Source organism: Candoia aspera, chromosome 6 (genome assembly GCF_035149785.1).
Source record: "Candoia aspera isolate rCanAsp1 chromosome 6, rCanAsp1.hap2, whole genome shotgun sequence".
Classification (NCBI taxonomy): Eukaryota; Metazoa; Chordata; class Lepidosauria; order Squamata; family Boidae; genus Candoia; species Candoia aspera.
This window is the reverse complement of record NC_086158.1, coordinates 90,242,739-90,255,842: the sequence shown is the minus strand read 5'-3', so window position 1 is coordinate 90,255,842 and position 13,104 is coordinate 90,242,739. Positions and strand designations below refer to the sequence as shown.

The following is a 13,104-nucleotide window of genomic DNA, read 5'->3' as shown; positions in this document are numbered from 1 at the left end:
TGCCTGTTGTTTGCTATGGATGAAGGATTGGGTGACCTTGAAGGACACAAAATTATTGGAATTAGGAGGACAGGATCTCTAACTTGGATGGCATGCCTCCTTGTGGAATGACAAAGTTAAAGCCAATAAAGACTTTAAAAATCATCTTGTTAGGTGTGCCATACTGAGGGTTTGGAATAAATATAAACCAATATTGTCCCCTAATGTACCTATATGGTAGTCACCTCAAGAAGCTTTTTTCAGAAGAGTGATGATAGGTAAACCACACTGGTTGAGATATGAAGATTTCCTGAACTTTGAAGAAGGGATACCTAAATTTAAAACAAGAGAACAGCTAGAATTGGAAGGTTATACTTGTCACTGGTTTAATTATGCACAATTGTCAGAACAGTTCAATCTGGATAAGAAAGTACATAATTTTGTTCATGAAAAAACACAGCTTGAAATGGAACTTCGTACAAACGATGAGCATCTTATTAAGAAAATGTATAGAATGTTGTTGCAATTGAACTTAGAAGATGAATATGTTAAAGACTGTATGACTAAATGGGCTAAGAATTTTGGGTACAATATTATGATTGAACAATGGGAGAATATGTGGAACAAAGGTCTGAAATTTCCGTTCCTGCATTTCTTAGCCTGCCAAGAGCAAACATAGGCCCCAGGACTTGGTCTTCCTCTGGATGAGCACCAAAGCAACCACTTCCTGCACAATTCCTAAGCAGGGTTCAGGATTTGCAGATGTTGATAGCATCATTACCCTGGAAGACCTGAACTCTACTCCTGGCATTTGAAAGCTCTGGAGATGACTTTTACATCAAGCTTTGTGGCTCTTGATCATGTAAGAATGCTTGTTATTAAGGGACTGTCAATCTAGCAAGCGTTGACAATAATCACAAGGTAGGCAAGGGCTACAGTAAAGCTCTTCTCATTCATTCACTCAGACAAATGCACACACTCACACACATTGATGTTGCTATGGTAGCGCATAACAATTATAACTACAGAAGGAAAAATGTACACAACAACAACAACATTCTATTGGTTTCAGCAACACCAACACCATGGAAAATCTGGCTGCCTTGCTGGTGGATTGGTGATGGTTTGGAATGAGGACAACTGCCCAAACACCACATAGCATGAATTGTACAATGTCCATCATGTGGGAATAGCCAGCTTTTAGGGCATTATCTTCTTACTTCCAGAAAGTAAGTATAGCACAAGAGATTGTCAAACACAAGCAAAGCTTGTATAAAAGTCATCTCCATTTTTAGATGAAAACATGTATTAGAAGTGCTGGATTGGGCAACAACATTATCTCCATTATAGTTAATTTGGAAGCAATGTTGTGGCTGGTATTACTTTCTTGAGGGTTCAAATATTAAAGCCAGACTGTAACTTTTGTGTCCTCTACTCTTACATGTGCAAGTTACAAACTGTCTTTGAGAACTGAAGCCCTTGAAAAAGAACAGCATAGCCAAAGTTTGTAGGCTAATTTAATATTTATTTACCACTGCCTCCCACTTCCCACCCACCCCTGTCAGGGGAGGGGGATCAGAACAGTAAAGTTGGCAGCTGGGACCGCATGATTGAAATGCTATGCGTGTAAAAAAGAGGCAGAGTTTTAGTTGTGAAGTCATGGCCACCATCTTATTTTTTTGACACTCCCCCCCCCCCCCCGTCTGAATTAGCCCATGACATCTAGGAATCCTGGGAGATGATTCCATTGAGGAGCAGCCAAGACATCCAGGTCCTGAGACAAAAGTCAAAACAATAATCCTGCCATCTCATCCAAGAAGTTAACCAGATTTGAAGGTGAACTGGGTAATCCATGGACAACATTAGGGGATCCTCCCTATAGATGTGAGGGCAGCTGGTTATCATTTTGGCAGAGGGCTGGCCATACAGCACACCTTGCTGTCATCTGCTGATGAAGTGGCTGCCTCAGCGTGTCTAAAGGACTGTCCTTTATGAAGAGCAACTGGGCAGGGCTTCATGGACAACATTTAGCCCTCTCACCAGGTTCCCAGGAATCTTTGGAAGTCAGGACAGTGAAGCTCTTATAAACTAATAGATAACCCTAAATCAGGAATATTTCACAGTATAGACGCTACACCCATGAGTGTGAAATGAAAGAAAATACAATTAATCCTGGCTGCATCAACTCACTTTGTAATGAAAGTGGAAGGGGAATGCTAGCTGTCATTCAAGGGCTGCTTTCCTAAATAGAAAGGTTTTGGGAGTCCACTTCTGAAAAAATTAGTTTATTAAAAGTTGGGTGCTTAAATACCTCTGTGTCTCTGTGCCTCAAGAAAGCACCTTCTCAAAACTTTTCACCTTTTCTATTTCAAAAAGGTATTTGCTTTTTAACACGCTCCTGTTCATTCTCCCCTTCAGTGACCATCTTCTATTCTTTGTATTGTAGGTGTTCTAGAGAAAAATATAATGTTGTGAATAAGTAGAACCTCACTGATGGGAACTTGCCTCATCTCACCTCACAAAACCTGGGTTCTGTCTCCTCTTTCCCTGTGCAGATTCAGCTGCCATTTCATTTAAAACAAATGTCATTAATGCAATGGGAAACGTTGCCTTGACCGTTTTGCATCTCCCCTTCATGGAAACTGCTTGGCTTTCTTTTGTTTTGTTTTGGAAATCACTAGGCAAATTATTTTCTAGTCAAATATGTGCTAAAAGGTGGTTGGGGAGGTGTTAGCTGAACGCTCTTCTTTGCATGTTCTGACTGTCAACTGAAATTAGTGTTCTCTCCTAGTCTTAGTAATTTGAAGTCAGCAGCAGTGACGATGATCATGGATCAATTGCTTTGAGGAAAAGCAGTGCAGTAACAGTGGTGGGGTAGAACTACCTTCTAGTTTCCAAGTTGGATACTTTTTGTTGAAAGTAAAATGTATCTGTTTTGACCAAATTGGCAACCGCTGAAGGTTGCCTAGAATTGGATCAAGAAGTAGAACTTCGTAGAAGGCACTCCTAGCCTCTACTCCCACTTGTATGCTTCATGAAGAATATGACCTGTCCAAATAGGCATTCATCCTACCTAGATCAAGTTCTGTTGGTCCATCTCAGGGCAATTCCTGGACTACAGCCACCAAGGGACTGATGGTGATTCCCTGCTTCTTGCCCTTCCCATCCATGCAGAAAAGACAGGCAGGCCTTACAGTCTGGCCCCCACTGGGGGGGTGGGGTGTCTCCCAGTGCCTGGCGTTTCCTTTTAGGGAATTGCATTACCTGGATGCCTTCACATCCCCTTCCCCTTTTCTCTTTGACATTAAGGCTTTTTCGTTTTTCCCCTTATGGCATCATTGTTACTCTGATGCTACAATAATCAGGGCAGCAGGGAACAGATGGCCCTTTCCTTAATTACACTGTAGGTCCATGGAAGCTTCATTGCAAGGAAGAACTGATGCTCCAGCTTCATAGAAGCAAAGGGCCTATGTACCTAAAGATCCAGGAAGGGAAGGGAAACTTCATGGTGCTGTTGGCACAGGGTGGGAAAGACTGATCAGAATGCAGAAGAGTTGAACACAGCACTCATCTTCAAGAGGGAATGTGAAAACACCAGGCAATGGCCAGATAATTACAAATGGCAGCTGATCACCATAACATAACAGCCCAGGAGCCCAGAGGACATGGTTGCACTGGGCAGTGACCCACTGCTGGAGGGGTGGGGACAAGATGTGGCAGGCACTGTAACAATAAAATCTAGGACTTTCACTAGATCAGAAGGCAGCACTGCAATCATCCACTCAGAAGAGCTTAAGATCTTGAGGCAGAACTTCAAAACATGGAAAAGGGGTGGATCTGGAGTAGGTAGAGAGCAATGTCAGTGGTTCCTGCACTCAAGCAGCAGTGCAAAAGATGAGGCAAACAGGATGTATGTATCTGTCCCCAAAGACTATTGCTTATCATGTCTCCTATCTTATATGTCTAGCATTTACCCCCATTGCACCACATTGGTCTCCATAAAGCCAAGGAGGACCTGTTCTTTCCAGTGTCTTTCAGAATGTCTTGGTATTCAATAAACGCAGATGACTTGCGACGCCCCAGGATACAAAGAACATCAAGGAGCTCCTTCAGCAGCCAGCAGAGCTATCAAACACCAGAACTGGGAGTGCTGCAGCGCATGCTATGGACGCCAGTTCCATGCCGGGGCAATGTCAATGAAGTGTGGCCTAACCTTTACATTGGAGATTTGTAAGTGAATGGGTTTTTGTTGCTTATCCTGGAAAGTATTGCGATTCTCCTGTCAGAGAAGGGAAGGAAAGAGAAGATGGAAACCCAATGTGGCCATCCCAATCTTCTTATTTGAAATTAAGCTCCATTATCCTTGAGGGGGTTTACTTTTGAATACTAGTCTATTTTACTGTCTCTTTCAAATGTTATTGGATCTTACTGGCCAATAGTTAGAAAGGATGGACTAAGCTGAACAAGACCGGGAGGTGCAAGTTCCCCAGTTCTGGGAATTGAAGTCCACACAATTTAGAGTTGCTGAGGTTGAGAAACACTGCCCTAGACATGCTTCTGCCACCTTGTGTTTCTTCTCAGCACTGCTTGGGCTCCCCTCCCATGAATTCACTTGGGACTACCAGATTTGGGCTGCAAACATCCAAACCACCACTGATTATCAGCAAAAGAGATGCAGAAAACGCTTAACTCTTCCCTGCCCCGCTTGGGTTTTTGCAGCCCACAGGGATAAAAGGGAGTGGTTCCTTCAGCTGCACTTACTGCGTGTCTTGATTAGTGCTTTAATGTGTTGGTGCTCATAGTGTTATTATGACTTTATTGTACTCTGTTCATCTGAAAACCAGATTATAGCATTTAAGCAAAACATCAATAAATAAAGCAATACAAAAATCTCAGACTTTCTGGCACCATGCTGAGTGCTTCTTTAAAAGGTCGATGCCTGACACACAACCTGTTTAGCTGTTGAAAATGGGACAATGAAATCAGATGATATCTCTGATCACTGCACAGAACCATTGCTATTCCCCAATCCTGCTTCTCTTCTCCAAACTGTCCGGGTCTGATTGTTTTTATGGATGGATGGATGGATGGAAGGGAGGGAGGGGGGGAGGGAGGAAAGCACAACGGTTTTGTTAGATATATTTCTATATTATATGTGGAATAAGTGATTTTGTGTCTGCAAAAGGGTCTTTTGTTTGCATATAGAATTCCTTTACTTCATTGTTTTCTCTTGTAAAACAGCCTTAGTAGGTTTTAATTGCACTACATAGGGGTATCAGCAGGAGGGGTTCAAAAAAATCTAGAGGGGAACTGCAGCCATATGGACCAAGGCTCGCCTTTAACATGCTAGCATCTCAACCTTTTAAACGCCTCCCTTCCCTGCACACACCCCTATTTGAAACTGGCCAGATCTGCAAACATAATGAGTAGCAGGTTGTTCTGGGTGCTCATCGTGACCAACAACTACTTATTGTTCCAAAACAAAACTCTATTGTTTCCTTCTGCAGCCTAATCAGGAAGAAAGCAATAAATCCTGAACAGTAAATATATTAAAGCAGTGTTTCTCAAGCTTAGCAAGTTAAGATATGTGGATTTCAACTCCCAGAATTCCCCAGCCAGCATGCTGTCTGGGGATTTCTGGGAGTTGAAGCCCACATATCTTAAAGTTGCTAAGGTTGAGAAACACTGTATTAAAGCTTGCATGATCCAATAAGAAACATATTAGAGCTGGAAATGGCACTCCAGTGACAGATTCAAAGATCTGGTTTCACCCAGTTAGATCCTCTTACATGGGGTTCCAGCAACACACAGTCCCAGCAACAGGATCAAAAGTCCCAGTCCCTTTCTGCAAGAAGTACTCATTTTCCAATGAGTACTCATATCCAAGAGTCCTGGCAAGGCTTCATGACATCACCACCCCTTCCCCATTGGCCAGCCAAGCAGCAGGAAGATGATTTGCAGCCAATCAGTGTTTGGGAGGTTCATTCTATGTTGCCAAACCCTAGCAGTGACTTTTGTAATGGGGAGGCTTGCTTGTTTCTGCTACTCTTTCTCTCCAGCTCTTTTTCCTGGAGGACTAGATTGTCTGTCTGTCTGTCTGTCTGTCTGTCTTCCCCAGCAGAGTTAACTGGTGCAGTAAGCATGCCAGGATCCCTTTGGGGTTAAATCTGAACCCCTGTATTTAGTTAACTGAGTCAATTCATCCCTTTTCGTGTATTCATGATCGCTTAACTCCTCCCCAAGGTGAGGATGAGCGTATGCAGTATAACAGTAGAACTAACACAAGCACACTTTTTTTGCAGGTATATAGCCCGGGATATAGAGCAGCTGCGCCGAATGGGCATTACTCACATCGTGAATGCTGCTGCGGGAAGATTCCACATTGATACGGGAGCCAAGTTCTACCGAGACCTGGCAGTTGATTATTATGGGGTTGAAGCAGATGATGATCCAAAGTTTGATCTCAGCATCTACTTCTACCCGACTGCTAAATATATCAGGGCAGCGCTGAACTCACCCAGAGGTAAACAGAGTGGGCAGGGCAGCGTACTGTATCTTCTCTGGTAACCATTTTTCCATCCAACATCTAGCTAGACTTTGCCTTACCTTATCGTGTAAGTGGCTAGAGCAGTGTTTCTCAACCTTGGCAACTTTAAGATGTATGGACTTCAACTCCCTTGAGAAACACTGGGCTAGACATCACACATCGCACAAACTCATGTGCATCCATACAAATTCACAGAGACTATATATGCATTCTCCCTCATAACCCACCAGCCTTTCATCTGCTCAGCCCTCCATTCTTACATATCTATTTTCCTTGATGCGTGCATCCTCTCAGAAAATTCCCTTGACACATGCGTATATGCTCTTGTTACAAGCTGAAAGTTTTTCCAAACCTCAGTGGAATGCATAAAATGTGACGGAATTGCTGCTGGGGTGGCGGTCTTCAACCCATTCCTATTTCTGTGCTAAGGAATAAGATTTGGGGGGAAATCTTCCATTCAGTTCCATAGGTGGCTTTTTCTAAGCACAACAGAGGGGAGTGGGAGGATGAGGTTTGCAAGACAGGTCCCTCACAATGGGTATGTATATTACAGTTAGGTTTGGAAGACATTTTCTATTGACACCAATGGAAATTTTTTTCAGACCAATTGCTGTGGTGGAACAGGAGGGTGAGGACAGATGAGGATATTACGGATGCATGCAACCCATTGGCTGATTTCCCTTTAATTGGCTAGAGGCTGTAACCTGTGCCATGGGACCTGACCTAGCTGCAGTCAGACGTATTGAAAATTATGATATTGATGACTCCTAAGGAAATCTTCCGTGACAAACTACTTTTCCCTAATTCAAATGGGTCATGTGCCTTTTTTTTTTAAACAACAAAGCAAGTTCATGAACTTAATTTCAACTGAGTGCTCACATATGATCAAAGTTTTTCTGAAGAAACAGTGAATTGGTAAGAGATGAAAAATTGCAGGGAAGGGTCAGGAGAAATAATGGATATGCTGTAATATTGAAAAGAACCAAACAATCCTGCTTCATGCAGGTAATTTAGGCTCAACTAGGGGACTGGGTTGTCCCTGAGCTTGATCCTTAGTAGGAAAACCGAGAATGGGACCAAGCATTTTGGTCAAGGTCAAAGGGCTCCTCCTTTGTGTCGGAGCTGTTGGGTTAGTTTGGGAAAGTCTTCATCTGCCAAACTGAAGCATTCAAGCCAAAGTTAAGGCTTTCCATGTTAGATTTTAATACTGTATGTCTCTCACTGCCATTGAGGAATGCATAGATTTACAATCCCAAAATTCTGAGTGTAAATATTCAGTTTCAGAAGGACAAAAGGCACAATTCCATTTAATAATCAAAATACTAGATCCAGTAAATGGAAGCAACCTAATTATGGATAATCAAGCACAAAACTGACTCTAATTTGAAAACCATCCTACACTTTTCCAAACCAGACTTTGTTACTTGCTAAATGTCTTCCTTTGCTTCTTCTTATAGCTATATTTAGGGATGGGACTCAAGTTTCTTCTCCTGCTGCTGTTGATGTCACAGAGACTCCAGAGGAATTTATTCTCAGTTAATCCAACTAAGCAGGGATCTTCAAGGGGTGGAGGCTCAGGTGTCCTTGTTCCTCAACTTTGTGAAATAAAGTTTGCCTTGTGAGGAAAATGGGACAGAAATGAAAAACAAGTATCAAGGAATCATTCAGGTTTTGACTTTCCCCTGTCCAAGGATGACACTGAGCATACAACCTCAGTTCCTGGGATCACACATTTTACCCTGGGGAGCTACAATTTGGCAGACCAGAATCTCCTGCCTGCTTCCCTTACACTCCTGCATTGCCTTGCATCACTCCAAGTGAGTGTTGTGTGCTTGTTGGTTGTTTGCAATAAATATGCCTCCAGCTGCTGAAGATAAATCCAAGAAAAGGGATAAGAAAGACAACTCACAAACATTTCAAGTACATAAATTCTAAAACATGTATAGGTAGGCCTCACTTAACAACCATTCTTTTAGTGATGGTTCAGGCTTACAAGTGTGCTGGAAAAATCGACTTACGACCAATCCTCACACTTACGGTCATTACTGCATCCCCACGGTCACATAAGCACAATTTGGGCACTTGGCAACTGGTTCGTTTTTACAAATGTCACAGCATCCCATGGTCATGTGATCATTTTCGATCTTCCTGGTCAGCTTCTGGCAAGCAAAATTAATGGGGAACCCCATGATTCACCTAGCAACCACCTGGTTCACTTAATGCCCATGGTGATTTGCTTAATGACTGCTGCAAATAAGGTTGTAAAATTGGGTCAGATTTGCTTAATAACTGCTTCACTTAGCAACCAAAATTCTGGTCCCAGTTGTGGTTGTTAAGCAAGGACTACCTGTACATTTATCCCATCCTACATGTGGTTACATTTCAGGTTAGTGTCCCATCAAAATCTGTATTGCAACATCTAATAATAAATACTTATAACAAACATGAAATTTAATAGCTTTGGAATAGCTCTGCTGACTAATACTGTGCAGAAAGAACCCTGAGAAAATGTTGGATTTCTTCACCTCCGTCATCATTGGAGTTGTCTCACTTGCACTCAGTTGTAGGCACTGTAAGTTCTTCACCCCAGGTATTATAGCTCCGTCCATAGCCATTGCGATGCTCTTAGGTCTTCAGCATCTGAAGGAGCTCACTCAGTGGGACAATATGGTGCTGATTGCTTAGACTGCCTCGTTCCAAGCAGTAATCATAACCATGGCATTGACAGAACAGCCAACTCAGAAGACAGAAAACCATTTAGTTGATCCGTCTGTAAAAGGGGGCATCGTAAATCTCTTGCAGAGATTCAAGGCACCAGAAGCAGGCGCTCCACTGGAGCTTCGCTGGTGGGTGAGGCATCAAAGGGGCAATATGTCTTCAAACTGTGGATTCTGTTTAGATAGATGCAATGAGTACAACACACTACCAACTGTGCTTACCACATACACCAATACACTGTCAGTGCAGAAGAACAGGAAAGCGTTAAAAAGATGTGCATTTTTACAATTTATATCCCTGCAGTTGCAGCTTAAATTTCTGCCATGCTTGTTTGTTTGCTTTAATTTATTGCCTGGAAGCATGCATATTTGCACAAAAAGCAGCTCAAATATTAAAAATTAATTATCTGCTTATGCACAAGCTCGTATCATCATTTCTGCACATTCGGCATAGCTTTTAAAAACATAAATTTCTTGTCCATCAATCCTTTCTCTGCAGGAGAACTCTGAGCACAGCAATTAGTTTCCCCTAACTTTTCACTGAATAATTTAGTTTTTGCTGGCCTTGTTTACTATAGGGAAAGGAGCTCTTTTGCTTCTTTGTTTATTTCCTTCACTGTGGCTCCGGGCCCAGTCTTAGGCAGGCAGCTGGACCTCAAAGCCAATCCTGCCAGGAATAATAACAGTAACAATAATTTATTAAACTTGTATGCTGCCCAACTCTCAACAATTCTGGGTGGCTCACAACAGTCAAACAAGGAAATTACAATAAAATCAATAAAACATAAAGGTAAAAGATGGCAGGTGTGATGAAGTGAGGCTCTCAGTCTCCCTTGCCAAAGGCCTGGGTGAAGAGCCAGGTCTTCACAGCTCCTCTAAAAAACAGCAGTTATAGTATCTGAGGACTGAACCAGATTTTTCTCAATAATACAAAGAGATCATGATCATCCAAAGGATCTTTCATAAAAGCAGGCAAAGGTTAAAACCAACCAAGCAACCAACCAGAATATTGATCATAAATAACACAAAAGGATGGGTTGGATAGTACTTTCTGTGGCCATGAATGAATCTAATGGCATGCATTCCTGAATCCTGATCAGTAATACTGATCTTGCCCCAGGCTGATGATCTTGCCATGAAAACAGAACCATAACTGGCTCCCTCACCTACAGATTATGTTCACCTATTCCATCACAGAACTCCAGACCCAAAATGTGCCAAGTCACACGGCTTTAGCCCTATATAATGCGATACCCAGAGGCTTGCTTTATTATTATAACTATTGAAGAATACTCTGCTATGGAGTAGGTCTCTTGAGATAGTCACCTAATGGTGTTCATCTGTTCCACATCTGCAGAATAGAACCAGTTAAACAGTAAAGGACAACAGTGTAATGAACTACTATTTGAAGTCTTATTGCACTGGACCTTCCCTTGCATGGCAGGTTATAATGTTGGTCCACTGAACTCCACCCAAGCCACATTTACACATTCATTGCCCTTTGCCTACATTTATCTGTTAAAAGTTGGGTGGAAGATAATTATTCCAATGCATCTTATGCTAGGCATTGTTAAAGCTGAGGAGGTTTTTAGGTAATTTCTGCAATAGCAACTTATGCATCTTCCAGAGCTATCCGGCCAACATTGTGCCAAAAATAACAGTACAAGCTTTCCATTACTTCAAGAATTGCATGGTGCTGTTGTGAAGACATGATCAGTCATTCGTGGGGAAATGTCCACAGCCTGGGAACCCTGAATGAAAGACTCCTTGGGAGCACCACAGAAACTACCTTAACTATATAAAAGAAGGAAAAAACATGGAGATCAAATAAATTTAATATACAGAGAATCTATGCTGTACCAAAAGAAAAAAGAAAAGATGGAGTATGGATGAGAAGACATGTAGAAGGAAGAAGACACTGAAGAGAGTAAGAAACTGCTGAAGCTTTTTCATTCTGTCCTCTCCTGCGAATCAGATCTAGTTTACCCACATCAGCTGAATGCACATATTAGTAAGTCTTAAATCTTGAAGGGGTGACTAACATTAACTGGTGACAGAAATATTCCAACAACTTTCCAGATGTCATCATTATTTATTAGCATAGGACAGCTGACTTTGTCAGAGGTGAACATGTAAAAAAAAAGGAACAAAAAACAAGAGGAACAAAAAGTATGACTGTGATGCAAAGATTTCTGACGTTTTCCACATTTCTTGGTATACTGTGCTTACTGTATTACTTATACATATGAATATATCAATATATGATATGAATGTATCATAATATTACTTTTTTATTTGCAGGGAAGGTATTAGTTCACTGTGCCATGGGGATAAGCCGCTCAGCAACCCTTGTGCTTGCCTTCTTGATGATCTATGAAAACAAGACCCTCGTGGAGGCCCTGAAGACGGTGCGAGAACACCGAGGAGTCTGTCCAAACACGGGTTTCCTCAGCCAACTTCGGGAGCTTGACATCCGGTTAATGAGTGAAAAAGGGGAAGCAACAGGGATCCCTTGAAACTTTAGACAGAAAATTCTTGTACTGTGACAAGTCTAAGAGGCAGGCCAGGACATCCCTCAGAAACAGCTAAATTCTGAATGTGCTAATAGATATGTTATGGGCAATGAAACAAAAACCACTTCTGCCATGTCAGCATCTCATTCAAGATTAAAGGTGTGCCAGAAACTTGGTATCCATTCTATGTTTGATAATGGAATCACAGAAACCTAGAGCTGGATGGAGTCATTTGAGTCACTGAATCTAACTTCCTGTTCTGTGAAGGAATCCAAACCCAGGTGGTGTCCAGCCTCTGCTTGAATCGATCAAGGAAGGATCCAATGATTCCCACCCTCACCCCCAGTGCTCTTCCCCATTTTATGTCCAAGGTAGTGTTGCAGAAGTCTTGGGTGGCTGCGATATTATGCCTTCTACCACTGGCTACACAGGAGCAAATAAAACAGTTTTATCTTGAGCTCTGTCCATTGAATGATTGGAGATCACATGTCCCCTATCTTGCTCTAGAACCAACATGACTGAACCCAGATTTCAAAGCTACGGCTGTTTGCTCCTTCCTGTTCCATCTCCCATTTCTGGCTGAGCTCGTTCTTTGCCATCTGGGTTTTGCGAGTTAAATAATGGCTTGCGCTCTGCTGTCCCCTAACTTGGCTCTTTGCTTGACTGATTTATTGCCTCACTTTTCTTCTGCAGACAAAACCTCCTGAGCCAAGCCAAAAGCATAAATAATTCAACACCAGCATTTAATACACCCTGGATCAAGCTTCCCTAACCTGCTCAGGTCCAGATGTGCTAGATTATCCCTAGCACAAAAGGAAGGGAGGCAGGAATTTTTCATCCTCTTAAGACTGCATACTCCCACTGCAGCACTAATACATACAAACAGGAAGACAGTCAGTGAAGGCAACATTTCTCCTCTGTTTAGCTCAGGTTTATGAAGTCACAAATTCTTTTTTAGTTTTGATCTCTAGATATCAACAACAAAAGCTACCCCTTCTTGCAAAGTGGTGGAAATGATCCAACTCATGCTACTTGGTTTTAAAATGTTAACTGTTCAGCCTCTAGTCACAGATTCCTAGCCTAGTTGGGCTTCCTTAATGATAGTGGAAAAAACTGTCCTAACTTTCATGCTGAGGGAAAGGCTGCCTGTAATCTGCACAACAGGAATTAATGTAATTCATTGTTGGATTTTGTGGCCCAATCTTTGTAGCAAAGCAAAGCATAAACAAAACCCGCCCCTCTCTGTGGATCTAATCACTGTGTATATCTTGAGCTGGACATCAGTGTAGATTAAACTACCTTACAGTTTAGTCTGGTCAATTTGTTCATTATATTTTCTTTAGCATAT

The 13,104-nt window shown here is 42.0% G+C and overlaps 1 protein-coding gene across 3 annotated transcripts in view; it reads left to right on the top strand.

Moving 5' to 3' along the window:
- Positions 1-11,932, top strand: part of LOC134500373 (dual specificity protein phosphatase 13B-like) — a 35,317-nt gene extending 23,385 nt beyond the window's left edge. For all 3 annotated transcript variants that reach the window (XM_063307668.1, XM_063307669.1, XM_063307670.1), the window contains exons 2-4: positions 4,008-4,209; positions 6,282-6,502; positions 11,545-11,932. In XM_063307668.1, coding sequence (XP_063163738.1) covers positions 4,019-4,209; positions 6,282-6,502; positions 11,545-11,759 — 627 coding nt within the window. In that variant the 5' untranslated portion in view covers positions 4,008-4,018 and the 3' untranslated portion in view covers positions 11,760-11,932. The remainder of the gene's footprint in view (positions 1-4,007; positions 4,210-6,281; positions 6,503-11,544) is intronic.
- The last annotated feature ends 1,172 nt before the right edge of the window (positions 11,933-13,104 follow it).